Raw genomic sequence first — 27,941 nt, forward strand, 5'->3', positions numbered from 1 at the left:
TACAGTTTTCTTATCACAAGACACGTCACATCTTTAGCTATGATGTATACCTTTTTTTTTGTCATAAGTGAGACTGCTGCTGCTTGGAAAATCCAGGCTTGGACCAACTCCACCCCTATAACAGAGGGAACAACAAAACACTAACTCACTAACTGTAGTGGAGGATTCTGGCTGCTGCCTATTGCATTCAAGAATTAGAACATTAATTCCTTAATTAGAACTCAGCATGGGGATTTCAACCCTATAGCCTGATGCAGCTCAGTAAATTGTGCCTACTTAGACCTATTTCACAGAAGGCCTGAGGTAGTACCTTGCAGGACTAGGGTTTTTTATCTCTTGTGTGAGTAAGAGGGAAAGGGGAACTGCAGGCAGAAGTCAAGGCTGGATCTGTCATATACAGCAAGCAAGACTTCCAACACTTTGGTATAGTCTCTCGGTAAGCTATGCCAGAAGTCCTTTTTCTGAAGTCAGCTTAACTTTTTTTGAAAGCCAGCTCAACCCATACTTGGATTAATTAATTTGAAAGTTATGTCTAGCAAAAGTTGTGATTACCTTAGAAAAAAAGTATTTTCTTGATAAAGATGGCATGCATGGGCAAGATTTACTCTGCATGTTATGAAGACTGTGGAGGTGACTAGTTGACAGAGCTTGACAGATGCTCTCTTCTACCTGACAGTCTTACTGAACACATTGTGATTAATAATAGATTTTAAAAACTCCAAACCTCAAATATTAGGGCTTTGGCAATACTTCCAACTACTATTATAGAAAAGCTGCCAAATCTTTTGTTGAAGCAAATGACGGTGGGGAGCTCAGTAGATCCCCTTTGGCAGCCGGAAAATGTCTCGTACAACGTGCCATGATGCCATTCAGACAAGTGGCTACAAGGACAATGTCCAGCTACCTGTGTCCCCCCTCTGACACCTGCAAAAAGGGGTTCGTGTCCAAGAGTGTGTTTAACATTACAACAGAGAGCAAACTAAGACAAATCTTCAATTACCCTTCGGTGGCAGAGGCAACAAATGCCCTTATTAACGCTGACACTAAAGACAAACACGAGGGAAGGCAAAGCGGCTGCCGGCTTTCTGCCCCGGCACTCACAGAGGTCGCAAGCGCTCACACGAAACAGATTCGCATTTGTTTATGCCACGTCGGGCACCCACAGCCCCCGGTGCCGATGGCCGCAGTCCGCCTCACGCCGGGGCTCTCCCCTCTCGGGGCGGTGATTTCCCAGCACACGGGCGGCTCTGCCCCGCAGCGCCCAGATGAGGGGAGCGGACCCTCCCCACTCTGTCCGTCCGTCCGTCCGTCCCGCCCTGGGTGGAGCCTGCCCGCCCGGGGCTGCCGGTGCTGCTGGAGGCGGCGGGCCCGTCCCACATATAACCCTGCCGCGCTGCCGCCGCCTTCCCACCGCGTCCCGCTCCGCCTGCCCCCGGCGCTCCGTGCCATGGCTCGGCGCCTCAGCCCGGCCAGCTGAGTCCTGGGACCCGCCGAGTCCTGCAGGGCCCGAGCCGGCCGCGACTCCGCGGCCCTGTGCCCCGGCCTGCTGCCCTCCGCCCGCCGCGCCGCCCCGCTCCGCCCGCAGAAGCGCTGCCCGGGGCAGAAGACGCTGTCCTGCCCGAGTGTGCATAAAGCTCGCCTTCCCCTTCCCTCGCCGCGATCGCACCTTCCCGCCTCCTGCCCCGGGGCCGGGCGGGCTCGCACCCCGCGCTCCGCCGTCCCCGCCGAGGATGCGGCTGTCGCTGCTGAGCCCGCTGCTCCTGCTGTCCCTCAGCGCCGGCCCGCACGCCGCGGAGCTCCCGCTCGGCCGCGCCAAGTGCCCGGCCCGCTGCGATGTCTCCAAGTGCCCCAGCCCCAGCTGCCCCAGCGGGTACGTCCCCGACCGCTGCGGCTGCTGCCTCATCTGCGCCGCGGGCGAGGGGGACTCCTGCGGCCGCAAGGAGGACCCGCCCTGCGGGGACAGCCTCGACTGCCGCTACCCCATGGGCAAGCGCTTCGCCAAGGGCGTCTGCCAGTGCAAGCTCAGCGCCCAGGTGTGCGGCAGCGACGGCCGGACCTACGACAACATCTGCCAGCTGAAGGCCGTGAGCCGCAAGGCGCTGCAGCACGGGCTGCCCGCCGTCGCCCAGGTTCAGAAGGGAGCCTGTGAATCGGGTAGGAGCATGGTGGGACCTGCCGCGGGGCGGGGGGAGGGAGACCTGGCTTCCAGGTTAAAGAAAGTCATGATTTTCAGTGGCCTGGGAAGACTGGGTGGCTCTGTGGTCTCTAAACAAATCTCCAAGGACATGGCACCTCACCCGGCTGCTAATGACACCGGCGGTGTGCGGAACGGATGCTTAGGTGCTTTCTGAACAGCAAAACTTCTCCTCGGTGCTCAGTGTGGGCCGGGGTTTGGGAAGGTTTCCCCCGGCAGAGTGGCTCGATGCCTCGGTGAGATGCAGACTGCAGCCGCAGCGCCCTGGGACAAGGGGCGGACGCCTTTGGCAGATGGCAGCGGGGTGGGTGGAGGTCGCTCGGCTGCCAGGGCAGGACAGCGGCCACGTCCTCAGCCGTGGCCTTTTCTGGAGGCAGGACAAGCTCGCTCCCGTCCTGCCAGTGCCACCTTCGCTCACACATGGGCAGTGACGGCCCCGGTGTCATCACGGGAGCATCACCCGAGCAGGGCACGCAGCAGCACAGCGGGCCCGGGAGCACCTGAGCTCCGGGACCGGCCCGGGCGTCTTGGGGGGGTTAATCGGATTGACCCGACAGGCGAATCAGGAAACGCCTCTAAAAGCCTATCGGGGCAGAAAAAGCACTGAGTTTTAGATAAACCATCTAAAACAGTCTTTTTCCTGGTTTGCTTTCTTCACCAAAGTGTTTTGTGGTCTTGTAGTAGAGCCCTCAGTAGGGACAAAAAGCTGGAGAACCTCCTTTATAGTGCAAAATACTGACACAGGCTATCAAATGGTCTTCTGGTTGTAGTAAACTGTTGAGGCCTTTGCTTGGATCCTGTGATATGCTATCACAACTTCAGGATGGGTGATTCAACTTTGGAAAGTTTACTAATCTCTTAAGGTGGTAATGTCCTTTTAGTATTAAAATGTGTCTCTTATGGAAGTGTTAATGGTGGCAGTATCTTTCCACATGCTCACTAATATATTATTTTAAGTGTTTGCTTCTGCTACCCTTCCCATCGAATTCCTGGAAAGAGAAATGCTGTGCTTAATGGAGTTGTAAATCATGCATTAGTGTTTCCATTATATCAGGTGAACCACTAACCATCCTGTTTATTCATAACAAACGGGCCACAATGATTGGGAGAGTTCAGAGGGAAAGTGGGTGCTGTTGTTGTTCCCTGTGAATAGGGAATCTTTCATGTATATCCTGTAGTTGTGAAAGGGTGAACCAATTCAGAGAGGGAGGATATTCAAATGATATTCCTGGAGTTCCTTTCAGAGTTTCTTTCCAGAGCCAAGGATTGCTCCAGATGCCAGCCTGAAGCTGCAATGATCAATCTCTCCAGTATTTTGTAGTTATAAATTGTTTTTTGCTTATTCCTTTTCACATCAGCATCTGTTAACTTTAGGACTTTAGTAACCTAAAACTTGGTTGAAACTGATCCACATGAAATAATCATGATGTTTAACCAAAATGAGTGAGCTAGCCTGCATCTGAGAGCTTGCTGAGTGCTTGGCATTTGGTGTATATGACATTTTCTTTAAGGAATCCTCCTGAATCTAATGTTAATAGGCTGAGGAATTTGGAGCTGTGAGGCAGAGGTAACTTTTTTTTTTCCAAGAAACTATTTTAGTGTTAAAGTATCAACTTTATTTTGGCTTTATTTTTTTTTTTTTTTTTAATCTCAGAAAACCTCAGCATCTGGTTCTCTGTTAAGATTTAATTTTTTTTTAATTCAGTTCTACAGCTGCACAAACTGAAGCTCAAAGAAACCGAGTGTCTTGCCCAAGGTCGGACTGAGTTAGTGGTTGAGCCAGGAATAGAACTCAATTATAGTGTTTTTTTGGTTTTTGTTTTTTTTTTTTTTTTTTTTTTTTAAACAGTAACATGCAATGGCTATAATGAGAAGTTTGGAAGAAAGTTGACAGTTTAAAATTGCTGTCAAATTTCTCTTTCTCCTGTTCTTGCCTGGCCTCAGATGACTCAGAGTTTGAGGGGATAAGCTAGTTATGAATTAAATGCAGCTTTGCTTAACCATTCATATATTAAAACAATCTCAGATAACAGAAACCTCACGTAGTATGACTTGGGCCCTGTTTAATACATACACAGACCCAGAGTGGCTCCTGAAATGTCTGCTCCTCTGTTTTTCCAGTTGCTTATGTTGATGCTGAGTTGGATAGCTGTGATAAACCCAGACAGGCTCAGAAACTTAGCCGTGGAGCTTAGCCTAGTGACAGCAATCTGGTGAATAGGAATGCATGAAACATGGGTAGTAAAAGATGCAGGAAGGAAGGGAGGAATGAGCTGGCCAGGGTTACTGAGTGATAATTGAAAAATTAACAGAATTTAAAATGTTTTTTCCTTGTTGAAATCCTGGATCAGTTTGAAGAGCACCATGCCAAACTGTAGGCTCTACTCACAGTGTACTAGACAGGGGGTGTGCTGCATGGAGGTGCAGGAGCTCCATAACTGATGCTCTACAATATGCTGGTACCCAGGGGCTTCTCAGAGATACTAGGAGGAGTCTTGCAATGTTAAGCTCTCTGCTACAAATACTGAGTTTTTTAAAACTTTTTTCAACACTAGATACCTTGACATATGGGAATATATTGTGAAACAGCTAGGTTTTTTTGTCATCTGCTGTGATAATGACAAGCTGTTACAAGCTAGTATATAAGTGATGGAAGAAATACTTACGGAGGACAACCTCTGTAATCAAAGATCTGTCCTTACAGAGCCCTGTTTCGCAGGACAGCAAGTGTAAGTTTTAACAATGCCATGTATCAATCTACTGAGATGTCAAACAAATCACTCAAAGGATCACTTGGTCACCTCCCATCTATAGTCAATCTACTTGTTTCTTGAGCAAAGGACTGGTTTTGATCTCTCACTACAACTTAGTACAGTTAAACTCCCTGCAAGGTTATTTCGCAAATAGCTTCTGTGAAGAGAGTTTAAATGTCAAAAGATTTGTATTTTCTTACCTAAGATATGGAAGCAATTTTTTTTTTTTTTTTTTAAATACAGGTGCTCTTTTGTCAATGGAACAAGGAAAATTAAAAGCTTAATAAGAAAACCTTTGGGGCTGGACTTGACTCTCACCATTTACTGTCCTCTGCACTGTTAACCTGAAGTCTCTCTCAGAAAGGGGTCATGATGTTAAGACTCACCCAAGTCAGTCAGATCTTTGCAAGATACCAACCTAAACGTTCATTTTCCAAAGAGAATGTTTGAAATGCAGTTAATGCATAAGCAGGGTCGTTGCACACAGTTCTACGTGGGGTGTTTGGAGTGTGCCTGGACATAATCTTGAAGATAGAGGAACAACTGAGTGTATGATTACTTGCATTTCTGAGAAGTTGGCCCTGTAAGGCATAGAAGTCTCCTGCTGGTGTTATTGTCATCAAAGGCTTAAAGCTGCTTGCAGCTGTATTTAGGGAAATGTACTGCAAGGTATTAGCTGGAAACACAAACTTTGGTTGCATTCCTGTACTGCTTGTTTTCCTTATGCCTGAGTTGGTTTGAACTACTGCAGGTGAGGATGGATGGTGTGCAGTATTTGGCATACAGTTCAGAGTAGAGCACTTCACTGTTGTAAAGGATAGGTAAGAGGAATTGTTGCATGTCCTCATGAGGATCACTTGGAAGGGAGGAATACCAAGTCTGTAAATCAGTGTGGTGTCTGTCCTAGGCTTGTGCCAGTCTGTCTCTGTCTGGCCCTTGTGATTGCTGCATTGCACAAGAAAGCCACTTTGGTGTTGGTTCACCAGATTGTTTTCATCTGTGCACAGTAGACATCCATTGTATAAACAAGTTGCCTGAACCATAATGTGGCATTAAACTCACCAAGGCTTTATGGTCAGTGCACAGCTATGCAACTTGATCTTAATGCTGAATTCATCAGAAAAGCTGCCCATGAACCTATGTTTCCAGCAGATGTTTCTGTTTTTTAAGCAGAGACATTATAATCTTTTATTTGTCTTTCATTTCTTTCCATGAAAGCACAGTAGGGACAGTGTTTATCCCTGGTGATCAGATCTGCCAGGTTGCAGTCCTCCCTTAGACATAATAATTTTGCTGAATGCACAGATCTTTTCTGAAGCTTGTTTTAAAAGGGGATGGGGAAACAGCCTTAAAAGAATGAGTTTCCCAGGCTCACAAATTCATAATGAATATAAAATTGTGGATTTTAATACAATGTTTCGTCTTTAAGAAAGCAGTGAATGTGATTTGATTTAATTCTACAGGGACTAAGTTGGCAGATACTCAGAAATGTTCAGTCTTTTGCAAATGTAAATTGGTCTGGTTTTATTGTCTTCAGTGGGATTATAATGATTATTTCTACTGAATTTTTTTTCCAGTTCTCTTCATAGTAGTTTAATTCTACAGATTTGTTGGCTTTGTTCCTGGTTTACAGCAGTGTTAATGAGATTGGAATGGCTCTATTGTCTCTGCAAAAAAGTAAATAAACCACTATTAAATGAACCCATAGCCTGTAGATAACATCACTATCCAGGAAAAATCTTAAACTGATGATAAGGCTACTCCTACCTGAAAGGCACTTAGCTTTAGGCATTTAAATTCAGTGTAGCTGGAGCCCATAAAATTGGAAACCTAAGGTTGCATTTTAGGACAGAGGCTGAAAATCTTTAGCTCCAGTTTATGCACTTAGATTGAAAACTGGTTTTTGAGTGTTTTGAGGAGCTGGAGACTTGAAGATCTAATCACTTAGTTTAAATAATAGGCTCAAAGTTCAAGGCTGCTGAAAATCTGGTTGATTTGTGGCTATGGAGCAAATTGGGGAAATCTAGTTTTTTTGACTAAGAAATGCATAGAAAGCTAAGGAGTCATGCAGCATAAATTTGGTTTTGTTTCAAATACAACCTGGTTGCAGCACCTTTGAAATTTTGGTTATGCAACAGATGGCTAATCGGATTAAATTATGTCTTTTTGCCAAGATAAATTAGATTTTTTTAGTGAGATGATTTTGAACACTCAGTAATAACATGGAAAATAATGCATGTTATTGAGAGACCTTTGAAAAACTCTGTGGCAAATGTCAGTGGGTCAGTGGGTCAAAATCCACACGGGCTCTGTGAGCTCAGAGCTGTGACATGCTCAGGGCACCAGACATCTGAGGGCTGTGTGGGGCTCCTCAAGGCAGCAGCACTGTGGAGGGGGAAAATACATATTTAACTTTTACTTTTAGTAAGGACAGTAGCAGCAGCTGGTGTCTACCAACTAATGCAGATTAAAGGATAGATTCAACCTCTCCAGTTATAACACTTGTATTCAGGGTGACATTATACAATATACTCAGTGCTGGATGTTGCTTCCTTCTTCGGTTTCCCAAGCTCCAGTTCCTCAGTTTTGAAGTATATTGAGAACTTCTGATTAAAACCATTAGTTTAATAATTATGCACTAAAATGCTGTTAACAAACATTTCAGTTCCCTTAATTAGTGCTCTGTGTGGAGTAAATGTGAGTGTGCAGTTGCATCTTCCACATCCATAGTTTGAGTTCCTGGGACAGCATATAATGTGTTTAAAGGTTCTTATCACTGCCAACTTGCAGAAAGTAATTAATGAATGATCAAGTTCTATGAAGGCATCTCAGCTTTGTAAGTCAGTTTTCACCAGTGCTTTGTCTGCACCAGACAAGAGAAAAAGCAGCTCATCTCTGATCAGCCCAGATCTTCAGGCATGCCTTTCATACACAGCTTGAGTGTCTGTTATTCTTGATCCTCCTTTGTTTCAGATTTCCCACTAATATTGGTGCAGATTTGGATTTTCTTTCAGGTTTGAGCATTCTTGTCTTCTAACCCCAGTGGGGAGGGTCTGGGCTTCTGCTTAGACAGAGAACTGTTTTCACTGTGGTATGAAAAGAAGACAAGCTTTGTTTCAGTTTTAGTATCCTCTCTGTATTGCTGCATTTTACTTTATTCACCTTTTTTCATGTTTCATCTGCTACTTCTTTCAGATACTTTCTCTCTGCCTCCCCCAAATCCTACCTGGAAAGCCACCCATGATGTTTGCCTGGTGGCTGGTCAGAGTGGTCCAGACCTGAGGTTTCTGGCAGGCATCTTCCTGTGCTATTGGCCACGAACAGTTCTGTATCCATTTGGCCTGGGAAGAGCAGCTGAGCACTTAGAAGATGCAAATAGATTTAGTTGCCCTGACTCACACAGAGCTGTGCTGATTTACACCAACTGAAAGGCTGCCTTCATCACAGTTCTGTGCCAGTTTATCAGCTGCCTTTCACTGATGTATGGTCATGTCTATTAAGATAAACGTGATGGCAATGTTATATCCTGTCAGTGAGCACTTGCTGTGTAGGCAAGTGTTCAAAGTCATGTCAGTAGACTTTAAAGGATATACTGCAAAATCAGGCAAGCTGCTTGGGAACTGAAGGTAAGATAAATCTTCAGTGGCCTAGTAAGCAAAATAAATAACAGCATATTGTGCTTACATTTGACTGTCCTCTGTGATTCCTGGTTGCGGTGTCTCTTTTAAACTAAGCACTAAAACAAGCACATGCAATTGTCTGGAGGGATTTTTCAGAGTGCGTGAGAATGTAGATAGAAATAATACACTGAATCTAGTCCTGCCAAGCTATTCCTTTTGTTTATTCAGTATCACATAAATCTAGCTTGCTAAATTTAAGCAAGGTTTCTTTTCATTCAGAAGTAAATCCCATGTTCAGTAACAGGATAAAGAACTTGCAGAGTTCTGTGAAGAAATTCCTCATCTTCTTTGTCTGGTTTCTTCAATTCATTTGCTCCCTTTGGTAGATCCCATAGTTAATTTTAAAGCTTCAGGCTGTGAACATGAAAGATTGCTGTTTGAGTGTGGCGATACATCCCCTATCATATGCTTTACATGTGTGGTGATATGGCTGCATGTATCAGGGACTGCAAAGAATGTGATATTTATCACAAGCAGTGCTATTCCTTTGGGATGTTGTGATGCTAGAATCCAGGATGCTGTGGCATTAGAAGCCAGGAGGGTGTAGGTTTGTCTCTGCCTTCTTTAAGATCTTAATTTTACACTATTATATTCACTCTTAATGAATGCTGTGTATAGTGCTGCTTAACCATACTGGCTTTAGTAATCTATTGCTAGGTCCAACTGCAGGTGACAACTTAAATGTGAATTTGCGAAGCTTTAGGTGCAAAGATTGTAATTTAAAGCAGGTTTCTAACTTTACTTAAAAAATTAGAACTTAAGTTCTAATTGTGGCTCCAAAATTCTGCAGCTGTGTTACTCAGCACTTGTTAGACTACATTGGGAATACTGCATCTAGTTTTGGATCCCTCAGTACAAGAAAGGCATTGAAAAACTGGAGTGAGTTTAGAAGGTCATGATGATGGTTGGGGGGAACTAGTTATATCTCATGTGAGGAGAAGCTGAGGTTGTTGGGGTTGTTCAGCCTCAGGAAGAGAAAGCTTCAGGAGGACCTGAGAGCAGCCTCCCTGTGTGCCAGATCCATACAGAGGTGCTTAATGGGAGGATGAGAGACAAGGGGCGTGAGCTGGAACATGAGCTCAACAAGTTATGACTTGACGTAAGAAAAACTTAATACATCATGGGGGACAGTGAAGCAGTGGGAGAAGTTTCCTGGGTAGTTTCTGGAATGTCCATATTTGGAGTTTTGCAAGTCCCAGCTCTATTTCCCTTTTGTGGCTGGTGAAGCTTTAAACAGGAGGTAGAACTAGAAACCTCCTAAGGGCCTTTCCAGCCTGACCTATCTTATGACCCTATGTGTCTTGGATAATAACAAGTAGTTGTCCTCAGAGAAATGCTCAAGACAGAGCTTGTAGACTTCCAAAGAAAAGAACTTAGAGCTAAGTGATGCTGATGGTTAATTTTTTTCAGGATCACACAGAAAGATAGGTAAGTTTTGAACTATCTTAATGACTTTGATTCCTTTTCCAGTATGGTTTGGAAACTGTTTTAGTAGGAGAAACAGACCTATTCAAGGCAGGTTCATCTTGCCTACTTGATAAAAAAAATGTATTTTCTTATTAACATATCCAATTCTTTCTGCTAGTATAGGTCACCTACAGTCCAGCAGCCCAAGATACAAATTCAACTTCATAGCTGATGTGGTGGAAAAGATTGCACCTGCAGTTGTGCATATTGAACTTTTCCTCAGGTAACACTTTCAATTCTTTGTTTTAGTTATATTTTTTATCAAAGGTCTACAGCCTACAAAACATTCCTTTTGAATTTGTGACCTTTACAAAATATTCTGAAACATTACAGCAGACCTATTTCTCCAGAGAATCACACATTTGTGTGTTTTGTTCAGTAGATCTGTTCTAATGGGCTTACAGTACTATACAATATATACTGTCTACCCTAAAATAAGTCTTTCTCATCTTTGGAGAATTCTTCAGCTTGTTGTGCTTGTTGGACTGTATTTTTTATACATACATACATATATATATTTTCAGACAGTAAGCTGGAAAAAAACGGCTTGTTGTTACTTGTTCAACTTTGAATGAGAGGTGATTTTATTTTGGCAGGAAGAGCATTAAGAGGATGTTGAGGAGATGTAATCTATCTAAACACAGAAATTACTTCTGATAGGAAAAAAAATGTACTAAATTTCTTGACCAGAACATTACCAATATTCAGGATGCTGAAGCTGAGATGGCAAGATCCTCACTGAGTACTCAAAACAACCTGAGAGATTTAAATATGAGTCCTCAGAACAACCTGCTGTCAGAATAAATTACTGCAAATACTGCATGTGCTCCATTATGTGAATACCTTTCTTCCTGGAGTTCTCTCAATTTCCACAGATATAAGAATTTCTTGGAGAATTTTTGTAGGCTTTTTTAATATGCAAAATCAAGCTAATTGTGTATATCAGGAGACATAGTTTTATGCACAAGGTGATTGGTCCTTTGAGAGGATGCTTAAGATCTTTACATATGTAGTTGAGAATTTTTTCTTTCCCTATAAGTAAATGTTTCCCAACAGCTTGCTGGGTGCTAATTTTGATACTATATTTTCCTGGGATTGGCTCCAATTGTTTACTGCTAAATAGCCCAGAACTTTCAAATAATATCCTAACCAGGACCATGGCTTGGAGGAAAGACTTTGTGAGCCTTTTCTCGTCTTCTGCTACGCAGGCACTTTATGTTCCCCTAACAATCTAAGGTCATTATAGCAGTTGTTCACAGAAAATTTGTAATGTCTTGAACAGTTTGTAAAATCTTTTACCTGTCTGTATTGCAGCACGTGTTGTTTCCCACCAAGTTTTACCCATTGTTAGTGTTTTTCATTGTTTCTTTCACATTCCTAGTCATTTTGGTTTCCAGACATGCTTTTTCCACCTGGTCTGCACTTGGCCTTCATGATCCCCTTGGATCTTGTCTCTTCCTTTATGCCTCTGTCCAGCTGCAAGGTTCCTTCTTCCTTTTTTCCTATTAGGTGATCAGTTAATTTTTCAGTTTTATTAGTTTTTGTCATTGTTCTCTTCCAGTATAGAATCAGTGGGATCAGATGGGCCCCTTTTCCTTCCTTTTTTGTCACTACCCTCTGTGCAAGGAAGTCTATGAAGACAGAATTTGAAACCAAAGAAAAAGGACCCTGCTGATTGTCTGTAAACCTCAGTTCCTGTCTCCCTGACTGGCTAAAACCAGTCATAATTTTCAGGAAGGGATCCTTTATTTTTAATTTTTTTAAAAATTCAATTCTTAGGGTGAAAGGTGTTAAATTATGTCTAATATAATCTTCTCTTAAGTTGGTGTCCCTTATGACACAGAATTGCTTGTTTTTTGTACAGGCACCCCCTCTTTGGTCGAAATGTCCCCCTTTCCAGTGGATCTGGGTTTATTATGTCTGATTCTGGTTTAATTGTGACCAATGCACACGTGGTGTCAAGCACAAATGCAATATCAGGGAGACAACAACTGAAGGTACAGCTCCAGAATGGAGATACCTATGAAGCAACCATCAAAGACATTGACAAGAAATCTGACATTGCAACAATAAAGATTCACCCTAAGGTAAGTGACATAAGCAGAAGAGTGGTTTCATTTGGGATCTCTAATGACTGACTAGAATATATGTTTAAGGAAAAAATGTACTGAAATACAGATATGGAAATTTTTCGTATCTTGGAATTAAATTACTTTGTCTTCTGTGATAGCAACTGTAAAAAGCGAAGAAAAAGAAATTATACTCATTTAATATGCGGCAAAATTCTGCTATCTTTACCTAACTACCAAGGCCATTCTTTCTAAGCTTTGTGCCAGTATGCATGGACTGCAAGGTGGGGCATAATGCAGAGAGTGGCAGTCAACAACTGATCAACAGTTGGTTTGTATGCTGTTTCTAGGAGGAGGGAACAATCTGTTGGAAAATGGAAATTGTGATGCCCTTTTTTTCTCAATGAAATTGCAAGGAGCTACAAATAGCTGTTTGTTTTTGAAGACAGTTTAAAACAGCCATCCTCCTAGCATAAGTTTTGGGTATAGGGTAGTGAGTGGCTCTTTCATTAATGTAATGGAAATTGTTTGTTCCTAACTTTTTTCTAGTTTTTGGTCTTTGCAATCAGGTTATTTTCATGTGTGAACTAACGCTTATTTCTTTCTCTCTGTTTTTACTTAAGAAAAAACTACCAGTATTGTTACTGGGGCACTCTGCTGATCTGAGGCCAGGAGAATTTGTGGTGGCAATTGGAAGTCCATTTGCCCTACAGAATACGGTGACAACAGGTATTGTTAGCACTGCTCAGCGAGACGGCAAAGAGCTGGGCCTGCGGGATTCGGACATGGATTACATTCAGACAGATGCTATTATTAATGTAAGCATGAGACATGTCATGAGTTCCACTTCACAGTCTGTCCCTGTCCCTGCACCTGTGCAGCATGAAAGTGCCTGCCCTGAGAGATGAATCCACTAAATACAAGCATCTTTGTTTAACATCAGTGAAACTCTTCTTTTTTAAAAGTCTCTGCATTGTCTGTAAGTTGTGTTCAGACAGTGTTGTGAAAGGCATGTTAAATAAAAGTTCTCTCTGAGGTTGTCTGTGAGGATGCTGCATAGGTTGGACTCTTTTAATTCTGTAAATCTCATGCAGTAATATGGTTGTATCAACCAGCAGTAAATCAAAACATTTCTCTCTGCTTGCTGAGTTGCTCTGGTGAAGGAAGCTGTAGAATAGGGCCAAATTTTCTTTCATCTCTATTCACTGGAACCAGATGCAGTAGTCAAATTGAGAGTATGTGCTTCAGTTTAATGACAGGACACCCAGGTGAGAATGTAAGGAGAGGACTGGGATTTTTTTGTCTGTTCCCTTCGCACATCACATAATCAAAACAAGAATCAAGGTGTAAAATAACATAAAGTTTAAGGTATGGTTTGGAAATAAGTGTCCTAGCATTGCATGTTATATAGAAGTAAATTAAAATAATATTGCTTCAGAGCAGTTTGGGGTGATCCAAAGAGCTTAAGTGAAATCCTTGGGTGTGTGTTTAGCTTGTTTAGCTTGTTAGCTTCTAAAAAGAATACTGCACACGTATCTGAGATGGAAAATGGCCCAAAATTTTATACCTTAAATCTGTTACACATTGAAAGGAAAATATTTTCAGGATTTATTTGTTGGACTTTAATGTCAAATTTGACATGGCAAGAAATAAACACTGTGTGTTTTACACACACAAAGTGCTTCACAAATGGTTATTGTCACAAACTGGTTGAGGGAAATTGCATGGGGAGGAAAAAAGAAGGTAATTATTTTTTGTGCTAAGTTATGACATAAAAGTGACCTTTATCAAAAAGCTTATGTATGACCCAAAGCTGCACCTCTGTAGACATTTAGTTGGAATTACTCTCTTCAGCTGTGCAAGGAGAGTAAGGAAAACTTAGGCAAGATTGGTTAGCTGGGAGCATACACTGAATTGGTAGTGGAGACAGAATTAGAACATGGGATTCTTTACTTCTTTCCTGTACGCATTTTTCAAGCTCAGACTCCTTCCTTGTGTATGTACTTAGACATTTGCTGCCCTCCAAAGCTAGTGAGCAAATTTAGACAATGATAGCAGAGTGTGTCAAATAAAGCTGGACCAAAGGAAGTGTGATAGCAGATGAGGTGAGGAAAATGACACTAAGTTTGAATTGCTTTGCCATCTGAGACCACAAAATACGAAGATGGTCCCTGGCATAAGAATGCTTTGTGCTTAGCTAATGCACTCATTTTCTCCTGAGAATGGGAGGAGTTTGAGAGTTGGTCTGTTCAGAGCATTCCTGTGGCTCTTCCAAGACTTTCCTGCAGGAATGTGCATGCAGCTGCCTTTTGAGAAATGCTGGGACAGCAGTAACATGGGGCAAGAAAAAACAGGGCCATAAGATTCTAAATGCAGCTATATTGCATGTGCTGAAGGTCTTTCACATTCTTCAAGCAGAAGACAAGAGAATAAAAGATGGTGTGCGAAGTAAGGCTGAAAAATCAATATTTTTTTTTGTGCCAGTCAGACGTGAAAATCAAGTGTGCAGTCTCAGGTCACTAGAGAGATACAATATAAGGAACTGATCTGTTTGTTTAAATTTGAACTTTGAAGCTGTTTTATAAACTTTAATGTCTTTTTTATTCTCCCAAGAATCTGTAAGGTTTGCCCAGTGCTATCTAAGTGTAAACAGTTTGTGTCTCACTTCTCTGTCATACATCACTTAGCTTTTGTTTCTTTTGAGTGGTAAGTTGCTGCTCTTGGCTGTTTTGCAAACCTACTCGAAAACTCTGGCCTCACTCAAAAACAAATTTTTGAGCCAGCATGAGGATGGACAAGCAACTTCTCCAACTCTCATTTCCTGTCGTCCTGTTGCATGTTTCCTTTAAAGGCCATTAGGTATTAGGTAATTTTGGGCTGCTCAGAGCTGCTCTATGCCTTCCCTAGAGAGGCGTATGTGTCTGTGGTTACTAAATCAATCTTTATGTAGTTGCTACCTCATAGCAATATGCTGTGATTAAATACGTAAAACACTGCATTCTGCTCCAGTGGAGAATGAGAGACTGACACTATTACAAACCAAAGTAATGAGTAAAACAAAAACTGTACACCTCACTGAAGTGTAACTTTAAATAACAATTATATCAAAACCTTGTTCTGACAGGCTTTAGAAAAAACAAAATACTAGTTTTAGCTGTTCAATGTCTTGAACTTAAGGTCTGCCTATTTGGAGTGGCTCCTAACTTAAGGCCTGTTTCTGAAAAGAAAAAAAAAACTATAATCATGAGAGGGGTGAAGGAGTAGGATAAGATCTACCTGTAATCTTCTGTGATCAATATTGTGTCTGTCAGTGCTGCCTGCTTCATTTACTTAGAAAATAAGGACTGTTTGTAATGAGAATTGCATTTCCAACTGTGAAGTATTAATTTATTGTTCCCTTATGTCATTTTTACAGTATGGCAACTCTGGAGGACCTCTAGTTAATCTGGTAAGTTCATGTGACTTGGTTTTGTTGGATAGTTGGTTTTGCTTCAAGAACTAGTTTCAAGCTGGTGGAGAATGTTCTCTTGGAAAGAGTCATTGGTCATTCCAGCTTCCATTCATTTAGCTAATGGTAGACAGATAGCCTGAAGCTAATGCAGAATATGCAAATTTGGTCTCAGTTCACACACCATAGGAAAACATTTCCCCATTGAGCACGGACAATTTTGCATAGCAGTGAGGAATATGGGATCTAGAAGGAGCAGTTATGCTCATTCACACTGTGAAGCCTGGGCTGCACAGCAGACATGGGACCTGGTTAACCCACACAACTCTCGCTTTAAATCAGCACTGGTTTTGCAGGTTTGACTTGTGGCTGTAGTGGTAATAGTGACTCCACTGCCCACTTGGCAGATGGAATCTCCCTGAGTGGTGGGATGGACCTTGGATGAACACACTGTACTGTGATCACTCTGGCCATCTCAGTTAGATGTGAAATGGATCGTGAATCAAAGCCCAGATCCTTCCTTATAAGTAGTGTTTACTTCTTGAGTGATTACAACACTAAAATTTCTTAAACCAGCTTTTAACATGAAATGCTAGGCAGGGAGCTGAATCCTGTACTTAGGAACAAATTTAATTGGGTGTTGTCTCTCAACAGGATGGTGAAGTGATTGGGATTAACACCTTGAAGGTCACAGCTGGAATTTCTTTTGCCATTCCTTCAGACCGTATCACTCAGTTTCTCACAGAGTCACATGACAAACAAAGTAAAGGTATGGTGTGCAGGAGACAGTGACATCTTCCAATTATCCTGATCCAGGTGAAGTGCCAAAAGACATGGGTCTGGGATTCTATTACTGAAAGGAGCAGCATCTTTTTCCATTACAGAGCATCACAGACTGAGAAATAGAAAACAATCTCATAGAAGTGGGAGAGACTTTTTATTACTCATACCCCCAAAGAGCAGACAGTATCTGTATAAATATGGGAAATAGGGCCTCTGAGAATAGTGAGGACACAGATGAATCATCACTGTCTCAAGTGATCTTGAGAACAGATGATCACTTGTTTAAAGGAGTTCTATTCCCTTCTTTTCATTCATTGTCCAAGCAAAAAGATCGAGGTATACTGTAGCAATTAAGGTAAAAACATTTTTAAGCACCTGTCCACAGATGGGGTGTAGTCCATAGAACCTGACCTATATTTTATCATGGTCATGTATGTCAGTGCTATATCAATCAGATATACTGTGACAGACTGTCAGGCCCTGGTGGAAGAAAGGCTTTTACTAATTCATGAATAAATACATGGGATGATAGGAAAGAGGCAAAAAGAAAGAAAGGTTCTCTGGACCAGAGAGCATATAAATCTAAGTATTTTGGCAATGACAACTGCAGTACTTTAGACTTTTTTTACATGCCTGCACCATATCTGTCACCCTGTTCTAGATGTCATACTACAGGCTACACAGCCAAAGCTGATCTAGTAATGCTGCATCCAGGCCAAATCTTCCTTACCCTTTCACTTGCCAATTTATCTGTCCACACCCTACTACTCATCTTTTACCATGAGCATTGGCTGCTGCTTCTTCTTCTCATGAATCTTTTTGTTATTAATCTTGTCTTCTGCTGAGTTCATCCAGTTCCTGATGCCAGGGCTGTTTGCCTACACTGTTGTCCTCTCAGATACTGTTATTTCAGAAACTTCCCTTAGTCAGCGGTTTTAAAGGGATGCATCTGCTTGTATACTTGAGAGCATCACAAACCTGATGGCTCCCCTCATCTGTGTTTTGCTGAATGCCACAGATTATATTGTTTTCACTGTTGATTTGGGAGGAGGGGGAGGAGTAGATAAAAAAAAGTTGTTAATTATATACTGAGAAGTGCATTTTAAAGTAGCTGACATAATTTTGTTTCAGTCAACATGTCAAAAAAACCTATTTATTCACCCTGGTTACTAACTTGTTGGTTTCTGAAACAAACAGGTGTCTCATTAGTGATGTTACTCTTTAGAACCAAACTGCTGGTCCCAATCCAGGGAGGAGCAATGGCTCAGCCTGCAGGCTTGGCCTAGAGACATGAACTCAAGGCTTGTGCAGAACCCACCATCTCCTAGTAACTGGGGCTGGGAACTCAGTGAAGCTTAGAGATGGCACCACTGAAATCAGTCACCTCACTCCTTCAGGCACCTTTATCTCCACATGATGATGAGCCCAGCTGAAGGCCCAGAGACAGCTTTGCCCATGGAAGAGCCCTAAGAAAAAATTACGAAAGATTCAAGTTTATACCAAGATTATAACATACAGATTTTTTTTTTTTCTTATCATAATTCCCTAATCAAGAGGATTCACACTTTTCTCTTGGTGTCAGTGTGACTGTCACTGCTTCAAATAACCAGGGAAACAGGCAATTTTATTATTTATTTTATTTCCCAAATTTTTTTTTTCCTTTTGCTTCTCTGAAGTATGTTTTATAATTTTACTGTGGCAGAACAGTCAATTAAAGCCCTTGATGCATAGAGAAAATTTCTAGGAGATATTTTCACCTCATATTTGAGACTTAGTTTGCATTTTTTAGTAATTAGTAAAAGTAATTTAGTAATTACTTTAGTAATTCTTCTCAGGTTTATTGTATAATTGCTATTTTTTGGCATAGTGAATTTATGTAAGCAGACTTTTAGAGATGTTTTTATCATGTTTTCTTTTCTTCCAGTTATGTTTCAGTAATTTCAATGGGATCCTCCCTTATGGTACAATTAGGTCATAGAAAGAAGTTTATGGATATTACCATTTTGTTCTTAGTATAATATTGCCTGAATATGATAACACTCCCTTAGGATACCACTCTTTCCAGATTTATTCTGGCATAGAAGATACTCAATTGTTTAATAAACTGGAGCTTAGTCTTTTGAATCTCAGTTTTATATAGGAGGCATATATATTTTTAAATCTCATCCATCATATAAAACTGCAAATACATGATCTATTAAAGAACAGGAATAGAGAGTGAAAAAAAGGAGAGGATGTAATTTGAATGAAGAATTTGCACTGATTGTTATATATACGTTCTTTATTACCTAATGCATTGGTAATATATAATAGCACCTAATATATTTTTGACCAAAGACTTGCCACAGCCTTCATAGAGATGTTGGTCTGTTGAATGGTCTGAAGGCCTGTGCTAATTTTGGAGCTACCAATGATAAGGTTAACATCCTTTTATAGTTAGGAAATCTTAAATTGCTGCATTAAGTTAAGTGTCTCCATCTCAGTTTTAACCAGCTGTGGAATTCTATGTTTCCATCTGGAAATTATCTGCATAATTAAGGATTGATTGATATTATTTTTTTTTTAATTTTTTTTAGGAATTTCTCCATTTTGGGCTTGGTTCTGTCTATTCCCAGTTTAGACTTGAGCAGAATAGTAAAACTAGAAAGTCTTTTAGAAATAGATGCTTTAAAGTGGAAATCAGTAAGTCAGCAATTTGAAAAAAATACTAAAGAGAAAATCCATCTCAAAGGTCAGCTTGGCATCTAATGTACTTTAAACAGAAAAGTGAATAAACCTTGTTTCAGCTGGGCGTGGGGAAATAGGGGAGTTCTGCATTGGCCACATCCAAAAACTCATTTACTTGAATCCTCATTTTATATCCCCAGGACCTTGTGTTAGTTGTGTTAAAACAATATTCTTACCTTTGTATTTGAATGATTATTACTCATAATAATTACCACAAATCATGAGGGTTGTTTAGGATCCTTGCTGAGTGTAGACTCAGACCTGATAGAATTCAGCTCTGCAGTTTACATGAAAGGGACACTGCACACAGTCCAGCTTTATAGGCTTGAACTGTTTTCATGGTTTCTGTTTGGCAGTAGAATATCTTTCTTAAAAGCTTTCAGGGCTGCTCATGTAATCTTCAAAATGAGCTGGGGGCAAAAGGAATTAGCAGAAAAGTAGAAGTCTTGCCTGGCACTTGAATAAGTAGTACGGGATCCATTTCTTCACTTGGAGATCCTGGCCCCACTGAAATCAACTGCATTGGGTAAAATTTTGTACCAGAGTTATTCAAGCCCATAGAACTTAGAGTACATGACCCCTTAATTAGGATTTATAAATTCTTTTTGCTACTGTTTTATAAGTCATAAAGATTTCTACCTGCAATTGGTGTTTATCTGTCTGGTTTGTATCTCTACTATTGCAAGCATCAATAAATAAAGTTTAATAGTGAGGCAAGTGCTGTGTTTGCTGTGGAATAGAAATTTCTGTGACTAGTGAACTGCTTCTAGATACTTGGTGTCAGCTGCTTGTGACTTTCTATTAACACTAAGCAGATTTAAGTTTAAGCTCATGGTTGAGGCTGGTTTGCTTGACTTTGTACCTCTGTACCAGTGTTTAAGCTGGCCTGGTGTTTACAAAAATGAGATGAGATCTGAATCTTTCTCTCCTGTGCTGTGCTCCAGCTTTAAGCCAGAATAGTTTCACATTTGCTAAAGCTGATTCTTCTAACATATGAACCTTCTTGTAACTACTTCTGGGACTGCACCCTTGTGATGTGCTCCTTAGATTTGACATCACTTTACTCCAGTTCCCTGAACTACTTTTTCTTTTGCCTCGTGATTGCACAAATTGCCATAATGACAGGTTTTGAGACTTTCTATTCACAGAGCAGATGTAATATGACAGTGGTAGTTCCAGGTGCCACATTCTGTTCTGCCAGTGTGACTGAGCCCCAACATCACCATGCCTATGCTTTGGGAATGTTAAAACACTACTACTGGTTGTCTGTGCCTGTTCAGTCTCTGCTGAACTTCAAAAAAGATGGACAATTATATTCCCACTAATCATTGTTGCTGAAAACTTTGTTTTTTGTTGAAGGTGTTTGACTTGGGTAAAAATCAGTGGAATGGATTTTTATGAAACTGAAGGACTGAATTTTTTTTACTTGTATTCTGACACACAAAATGTCTGGAGAGGGAAAAGAGAGGAGTGTATACTCTGCTGCTAAAGTAACCTATGGCTCACAGTTTTTAGTTTATACAATACCCTGCTACTCTTACAGTAGGAATTGCTATTTGCAGTATGGCAAACTTACTGCAAAGAGAGGGCAGAAGGCCTTTTTGAATTTCAATGCATCAGCAGGAGTGAAATAATACTTAGACCTGCCAAAAGTTGAAGGTAGAATTAGAATTTTGGTTGGGAATAAGTCTTTAGTTGCAAGATTTTTTTTTTCCCCCCTAAATCTTTGTTTAAATATATCATTAGCCACTGGGGAAGTAATTCCCTTTATCTGATTAGTGTAATTTCTCCTGTGATTTTTCATTCTTACTGTTCTGTTTCTTCCAAGTCGATTTCTCTTTTCTCTTCTTTCATTTTAATTTTTCATTCATACAAATATTCCTAGCTCAGGCTCTGGAGTATCTTTGTGTTTCTACAAATTTCTGCCTCACAGGTGATGAGCAGCATCAAATTGTTTAATGCAAAGAGAAAACTATCACCAGAGATGCTGTCACTGATCTTACAAAGGGAATTTCGTTATTTAACTGTCCACCTTGCATGGACAAGGGGATTATTTTCAGGTGGGAGAATTATCTGTCTGAATATTTTTAAGAAGTGAAAAATTACATTTCTGCCATGAGGACTGGGGGAGCACCATGAGCTAGTTCTTGGTCATGTCCAAAGCTCTTCAGACTTCAAATTTGAGCAATTGAACTTCTTGACACTCTTACTATAGCCGATTTTGGTCTTGCTAGTTTTACTTTAAAATAGGGGAGCATTTCAGGGCAAAGTAGGGATGACAGTTATGGATACAAGATTTTTCAGAGTGTACTAAATCCAGTGTTTAGTAGTCAACATTTTCAGTGACCCCAATCAGAATATTTGGCATGTGTAATATTCAGAGCTAAGTCCTTTACTTGGCAGTATTTTTCTTGGGAAAAATAAGAGCTGGAGAAGACTGTGTACATCTCCTTTTTCCTCCTGTGAAAACCTGGAGAAACTCAAAGATCTTGTGAAGTCGTTGTGCTGGAACAAGTAAGGGGAAATATTGTTTCATGCCGGATGTAACTGAGTACTGCAGTACTCACTTCAGGAAGTCATCAAACTGCATTTTTTTTCATAAGACAGCTGTGCAATATCATGACTTACTGAAAGCCAACTTCAGAAATGTGCTGTTCTTGCTAGAGGAGTGACTTCTCACCTTTTAAAATTCCACAGAGTCCTGGCAAATCATAGAATTATAGAATAGTTTCTATTGGAAGGGACCTTCAAAGGTCATCTAGTCTGACCCCTCTGCACTGATCGGGGACACCTTCAGGTTGCTCACAGCCCCATCCAAGCTGACCCTGAGTGTTGACAGCTGGGGCATCTACCACTTCTCTAGGCAGCATGTTCCAGTGTGTTACCATTCTCATCATAAAAAATTCTTCCTCATACCTACTGCCAACCTACCCTCTTTTAGTTTGAAATCATTACCCTTTCTGACTTTATAAGCCCTCTTTAAATACTGAAAGACCTTGTTAAGGTGTCCCTGGAGCTTTCTCTAGGCTGAACAAATCCAATTCCCTCAGTGCATCTTCTTAGCAGAGGTGCTCCAACCCTCTGAGTATTTTTGTGATCATTTTGGCAAAGGTCTACATGTTTTGGGTATTTTTTTTAAATTGTTTTTTATTCTTTGGGGTAGAAATAAGCCATTATAATCAGTGTGAGTCTTCTGATTGACTTTTCTCTGAAATGTGGATATTTAAATTTTTTTAGAGTCCATTTCTATATTTAAATGAGAATATTGTATGATTGTCTTGACCAGTTTCAGATTAAATGGTGGTTGGCTATGAAATTTTCCATTTACTGAATTCATGTGATACTAGATCACAGAAGGTTCCTGAATTTCCTGAAGGAAGAACTCCTATGAGCTTTCTCTCTTACCTTAGTTGCAGGGAGAGGGATAGTCATTCTGTACACCAAGGGTAATAAAAAAAGTAACTTTAGTACAGATGTACGTGATTTTGTTTAGTTTTGTTAAAATCTGATACATTCTGTTTTAATTTTCAGGTACTTTGGGTCATCAGAGCAGTTTTTTTTGTCAGGGTTTGCCTAAACTTCTTAAATATCCTCTGTGTTCCTTTCAGATGGGAAGAAACGTTTCATTGGCATCAGAATGCTGACAATAACGCCTGCGTAAGTATTTTAGAAAGGAGATTGTATGTTCATGCACACAAGATGTGGTCAGTAGTGGTTCAGAACTTCATTCATCTTTTGTTACAAATCTCCAGAGATCTGGAAATAGGCATTGGCTTCTAGGAAATATGCAGGCATTTAAATCATACAGGTGAAAACTATGTTCTGAGAGCTGGAAATTCTCTAAATACTGGTAGTGGTGGATATCCTGCTGATAGCTGAGGGAAAACAGGAAGAGCCTGAACACAGATTTTGGTTCTTGACAAGGACACCTGGAGTTACACCAGGTTTTAGCTGACATTTAAACAAAATGGTGCTTTCAGGTGAGTCTGAGTGCCAAAATCAGCTGTTGGAGGGTTTGGTGGTGTTTTCCCAGTGCTAGTGGAAGCCATATGGTGTGAGGTTTGGTGCCTAACCATCAACTAGGAAGAGCTGCTAAAGTGCCAAACTAAAGCTTTGTGTGCCTCCATGTTAGCAAAGCCAGAAATGGACACCTTCCTCTGGCTCTTTAGTGTGTTTTTCCTTTTATATTGCTTTGTCTTGCCATTACCCAGATATATTATTGGATAATAAATGAGGGCTCTTAAGCTGATGTTCTTTCCCAGCAGTAGGCATGTTTCCAATGTGGCAAAAGTAAAGAAGACAATTTGCAGCTGGGGTTGTAGTAAAGCCATCTTTTTTTCCTGAGTTGCACTCCTGCAGTCCTCCCTGAAGGGTCAGATCCTCAGCTGGAACGAATCAGTGTAATGGCATTAACATCACTGATGGAGAGAAACTCAGAATGCTTCTCCTCATACTTGTGAAAACAATGTGAGATTTTACTGTTTTTGGACTGTCTAAGGAAGCCATGCAAGATGTCTGCAGGCCTGTTTTCAGAAAAAGACCACTTCCCTTGTTGTGTTTGCTTTAATTATTCAATTGTTATCTTCCTCAGTACTAAATCAGATGAAGAGAAGCTGTGTAGCCATTTTGGCTTGTTTTCCTTCTGTGGGACCCCAGTTTTTCATGGCAGACAGCCCAGTAATCTGTCCTTGGTTTAAAATCTTTCAAGTTATGGGTTTTAACCCACACTGTATGCAGACCTGAAATGATGTCATCATCTCTGAAATGAGGGGATGTTTGCAGAGGCTCTGTTTTGTAGTGGGTTCCTGTCTTCTTTCTTTAGAAAGTAATGCACAAAAAATTGCTGATGACAACTTGAGAAAACTGAAGTTTCCAGCTCTGATCTGTCTTCTCTCTGGAGTTATCAAAAACTCTATTGTTCTAGATCAAGACAAATTAGGAATGACTTGACACTTGCAAAATAAAAGAAACAAAAAAGTTAGCAAATTTTTGCCCTGTCATTCATTACCCAGCATTAATTCTTTGAGCAGAAAGACCTTTTGTCCCTGAGAGTGCTCCTGTTGTTGTGCTCTTGAACAAGGCCCTCTGTGCTACTGCTACAAAGAGCCAAAGTCAAATTCTTGCAGATTTACAAGACCATTAAGTTTAGCATGCTTTGCACAGGTAAGGAGTTTTGCCTCTCTTAAAATCTATGTAACTTTTTTAAATCCAGGTTTAAATCCCCATATTTTCATCACAGAACCAGCAAATGATTAATTGTTAAGTCTTTTACTTTTTGTCCCAAAAAGTTTAAATAAATAAGAATATTTATATGCTTTTGTAGTGCAATAAATTCTGTATAACTTTGTTCTTCTTTTAGCTTGGTGGAGGAACTGAAGCACAGTAATGCTGATTTTCCTGATGTCAGAAGTGGAATTTATGTACACGAAGTTGTTCCAAACTCACCTTCTCATAGGTAGGTAGATCATGTTATTTTCTTCACCACAAATAAACCTTCAAAGAGATACTGGAAGGTAATATTTATTTTATATTCAAGTATTTTCTCATACCAGGCTTGATCTGTATTTAAACAGTAAAAGTCATGCCTTTAGGTTTAAAACATCTTGCTAAGATTCTGCTCACCTCTACAAAAATTAAGCATTTCGGAACTATTTAAATCATGGAATCATTTAGGTTGGAAATAACTTTAAGTCATCAAGTCCAACCATGAACTCAGAACCAAGGCCACCAGTAAACCCTGTCCCTAAGTTCTACCCATTTTTTAAATACCTCCAGGGATGGTGAGACCACCACTTGGCTGGGCAACCTCTTTCAGTGTTTGAAAACCCTTTCTGTGAAGCAATTTTTCATATTATCCAATCTAAATTTCCCCTCGGACAACTTAAGTCCATTTCTTCTTGTCCTGTCACTTATTAATTGGTAAAAGAGACTGCCACCCACCTCACTACAACCTCTAATGACATTGTGAAACACTAACAGTGTAAAAATAAAAAGAGCACCTCATATACAATGACCAAATTTGAGGAGTTTTGTGAAGTATGTTGAATATGAAAAACCAGGTAAGGTTAAGCAGGAAACAGAATAACATTCACATAAGGCACTCTCAGAGCTGTTATCTGAAACAGTGCTTAATTTTAAAGGAAGAGGCTGTTCTATGGAACAGTTGCAAAATAAAATATTTCTAAAAATGATTTTAGGAAAAGCAAAAGTAATAAAAGTTGCTATTCAGGATTACATTTGAACAGCAAGAGAGAAATAATTTCCCAATACTTTAGCTGGTACACCTCACTTGCCTTGAAATTTTGAGGTTTTAATTTTCAATTCTTGAACTACATATTGGTGGAATAAAAGCATGGTCTTGCAAAAGGACTGAGTAAAGTAAATTAATAATAAACAAAAGCCTTTTCTGTTTCTGACTTGCTATAGTTTTGTAGAAGTCATGAAAAAATTGTTTTTCTTGTTTAAGAAGAAAATCCTCGATGAAATAACCTGAGCCTTATTTTGCATTTAGCAAGTCCTATCTGTTATTATTTCACAGTCAGAAGGCTGGAATTTCCCTTCAGTGGAGACTAAGAGAAATGAAAATTAGTTACACTTGCAAAAGAAGTGGTGAATAGCCTTTGTCCTTTACCTCTACATTGAATGAATCCTTAGTGCCATTTTCTTGTCTTTGCAGAGGAGGGATCCAAGATGGAGATATTATTGTGAAAGTCAATGGGCGTCCTTTGATGACTTCCAGTGACCTGCAAGAGGCTGTGATGAATGAATCACCTCTACTACTTGAAGTTCGAAGAGGAAATGATGATTTGCTATTTAACATTGAGCCTGAAGTTGTCATGTAAATAGAATTGAGGAAGCTCTCACCATAATTAAACTCACTTATTCTGGAACACTAGATACCTCCTTTACAGCTACAGTAATTATACTTCCTGTTGACTAATGACAAGGTGGACTAACTTAATTGCCTGAGCCATTTCTGTACATAGTAGCTAGAATGACTTCAAAGATGCCATTTGTAGAAGATTTAAATTTCAAAGAAACTTAACAACTGTGTTCTGGGGATGAGGAGACAAACAAATTTTGGGTAGCTGGTAGAAATGGGTCCCACTTCCTGTACCTGCAGATGCAGAGCAGATTCAATTCTACACATTGAAAGATCCAAATACTATTGGAAGTAAGGAAGTATATAAAAGGGGGAACTATTCTTAAACTACAGTCATGGCTGCAGCAGACCCAAGCTATTGCAATGCAAAATTGAGCTTTTTTTTTTTCTTTTCCTTTTTATGTAACTTTTTCATTGTGAACCTATTATTGGCAAAGCTCGTATTTGTTCTTAGTGCTTCTGTGCTCCATGTTGATGCAGGTAGATGAAATTTGTAAATATTGAAAGGAGCAAAAATGGTATCAGGCTATAGAGTGTTACACCTAGGTCATGCGATTTTTGGAATATAGTAAATGATTCTTATAGAATTAATGCCTTTATATATAAATCAAAACGATGTGCTGAACAAAGTTAAGTTTGATAAAGTGCACAGTTTTTTAAGAATTTGATACAAACTTGTTAGCATTTTTACTGGTAAGCTTTGCTGTAAAATTGTTACACTACTTTTGGCTTTGACTGTATGTTTCTACTGTAAGGAGATTAAAGTTTACACAAATAATCTGTTGATGCAAACCTCTTGTTAAACAAGTATGTCTTTCCTGCTTCTTCTGTCTGACTGGAATAGGCTCTCCCAAGAGAAAATTTTCTTACAGAAAATTGGACCCTTATTTATACTATGTTTAGAAATGCTTTGCACACAAGTAATTTATTTACACTGTGTTTTTCCATATTTATGAATTGTGCTTTGATGTCACTTAGTATCAAGTTGGGATCCTGTTGTCCTCAGCTCTCCCTGTATGTGATGAGAAGCAGAAAGGAAGCACCATTAACCCTATTTTACAATTAGAGTGTGTGGGACTCCTGTGTAATAAACCCAGGGATGAAATTGCTAAGACCCAAATCCAGATCTCTTAGGTACCCCAAACCAAAGAGGTATCTTCTCCCTTAGTGAATATTGCTTCATTTCCAAAAGAGTCAGAGGAACGTTTCTATCTGGAGCATTTTCTACACCAAGCTGTGCTTTCTAGACCTGTTTCTCGTGTCTTTGTTACACTGGTGCAAAAAGGAATTTATCTTTGGAGCAGTTCCCTTGAGGTTGCCATTATGCCTAGACTTTCTGGTTATAGCAACTCACTTATGTGTGACAAGCCTTGCATCTTCATGTTTGTACAGTGCCAGACGTGTGGAAAAGCACAGTCTGTTCCCTCCTTGCTGGCTGAGTGGGACTACAACTATAAAGTTCAGAGGTGGATGGGGTGCCTTCCTCTTAAAAATGAACAGTGTTACTTTCCATCACAGAAATGTGATGTGCCTGTAATGATGGATTCACCCCCTGCTGCTGTCACTTAAAAAAGAGCTGTATTCACACCAGGGACAAAAGATGCTTAGTGGTACCTGTTGAATATTCCAGTTCCTTTGTGTTAAAAAGCAGCCTTAGCATCCAGACTTGCAGAAAGCCTACTTGTGTTCTGAACTTAGGATCGCTGTGGCATGCAGAAGGATGATCTCATGGCATAGATTAAGCCTGTCTGTCCATGTATACCATGTAAGTACCAACATTTTAGTTTGTGAGGGGTATCTGTTTGGAACCATTGATTAATACAAAAGAAATTAAAGTATTTCTGAGTTTGTTAATTTTTCAGGTATAGGGTAAGAAATTGTTTGCTAAGGAGACCTAGGGAGTGATTATCTTCTTTTACTGTAAAGGAAGCTTTTTG

At 40.3% G+C, this 27,941-nt stretch overlaps 1 protein-coding gene across 1 annotated transcript; it reads left to right on the forward strand.

Moving 5' to 3' along the window:
* The first annotated feature begins 1,347 nt into the window (after positions 1 to 1,347).
* On the forward strand, positions 1,348 to 26,794 carry HTRA3 (HtrA serine peptidase 3). Its single transcript, XM_058838973.1, has 9 exons — positions 1,348 to 2,154; positions 10,218 to 10,317; positions 11,959 to 12,181; positions 12,787 to 12,981; positions 15,579 to 15,611; positions 16,266 to 16,380; positions 22,730 to 22,778; positions 24,481 to 24,576; positions 25,798 to 26,794. Exons 1-9 carry the CDS (start codon positions 1,731 to 1,733, stop codon positions 25,961 to 25,963), a joined length of 1,401 nt encoding a protein of 466 aa, XP_058694956.1. The 5' UTR covers positions 1,348 to 1,730; the 3' UTR covers positions 25,964 to 26,794.
* Positions 26,795 to 27,941: the final 1,147 nt, after the last annotated feature.

Source organism: Poecile atricapillus, chromosome 4, assembly GCF_030490865.1.
Source record: "Poecile atricapillus isolate bPoeAtr1 chromosome 4, bPoeAtr1.hap1, whole genome shotgun sequence".
NCBI classification, from domain to species: Eukaryota; Metazoa; Chordata; class Aves; order Passeriformes; family Paridae; genus Poecile; species Poecile atricapillus.

Bases quoted from the DNA above. Each gene is read 5' to 3' on its own strand.
- HTRA3 (XM_058838973.1), top strand. From the start codon at position 1,731: ATGCGGCTGTCGCTGCTGAGCCCGCTGCTCCTGCTGTCCCTCAGCGCC. The intron at 2,155-10,217 runs GTAGGAGCATGG...CTGCTAGTATAG, and splicing joins GAAGGGAGCCTGTGAATCGG to GTCACCTACAGTCCAGCAGC. The intron at 12,182-12,786 runs GTAAGTGACATA...TTTTTACTTAAG, and splicing joins CAATAAAGATTCACCCTAAG to AAAAAACTACCAGTATTGTT.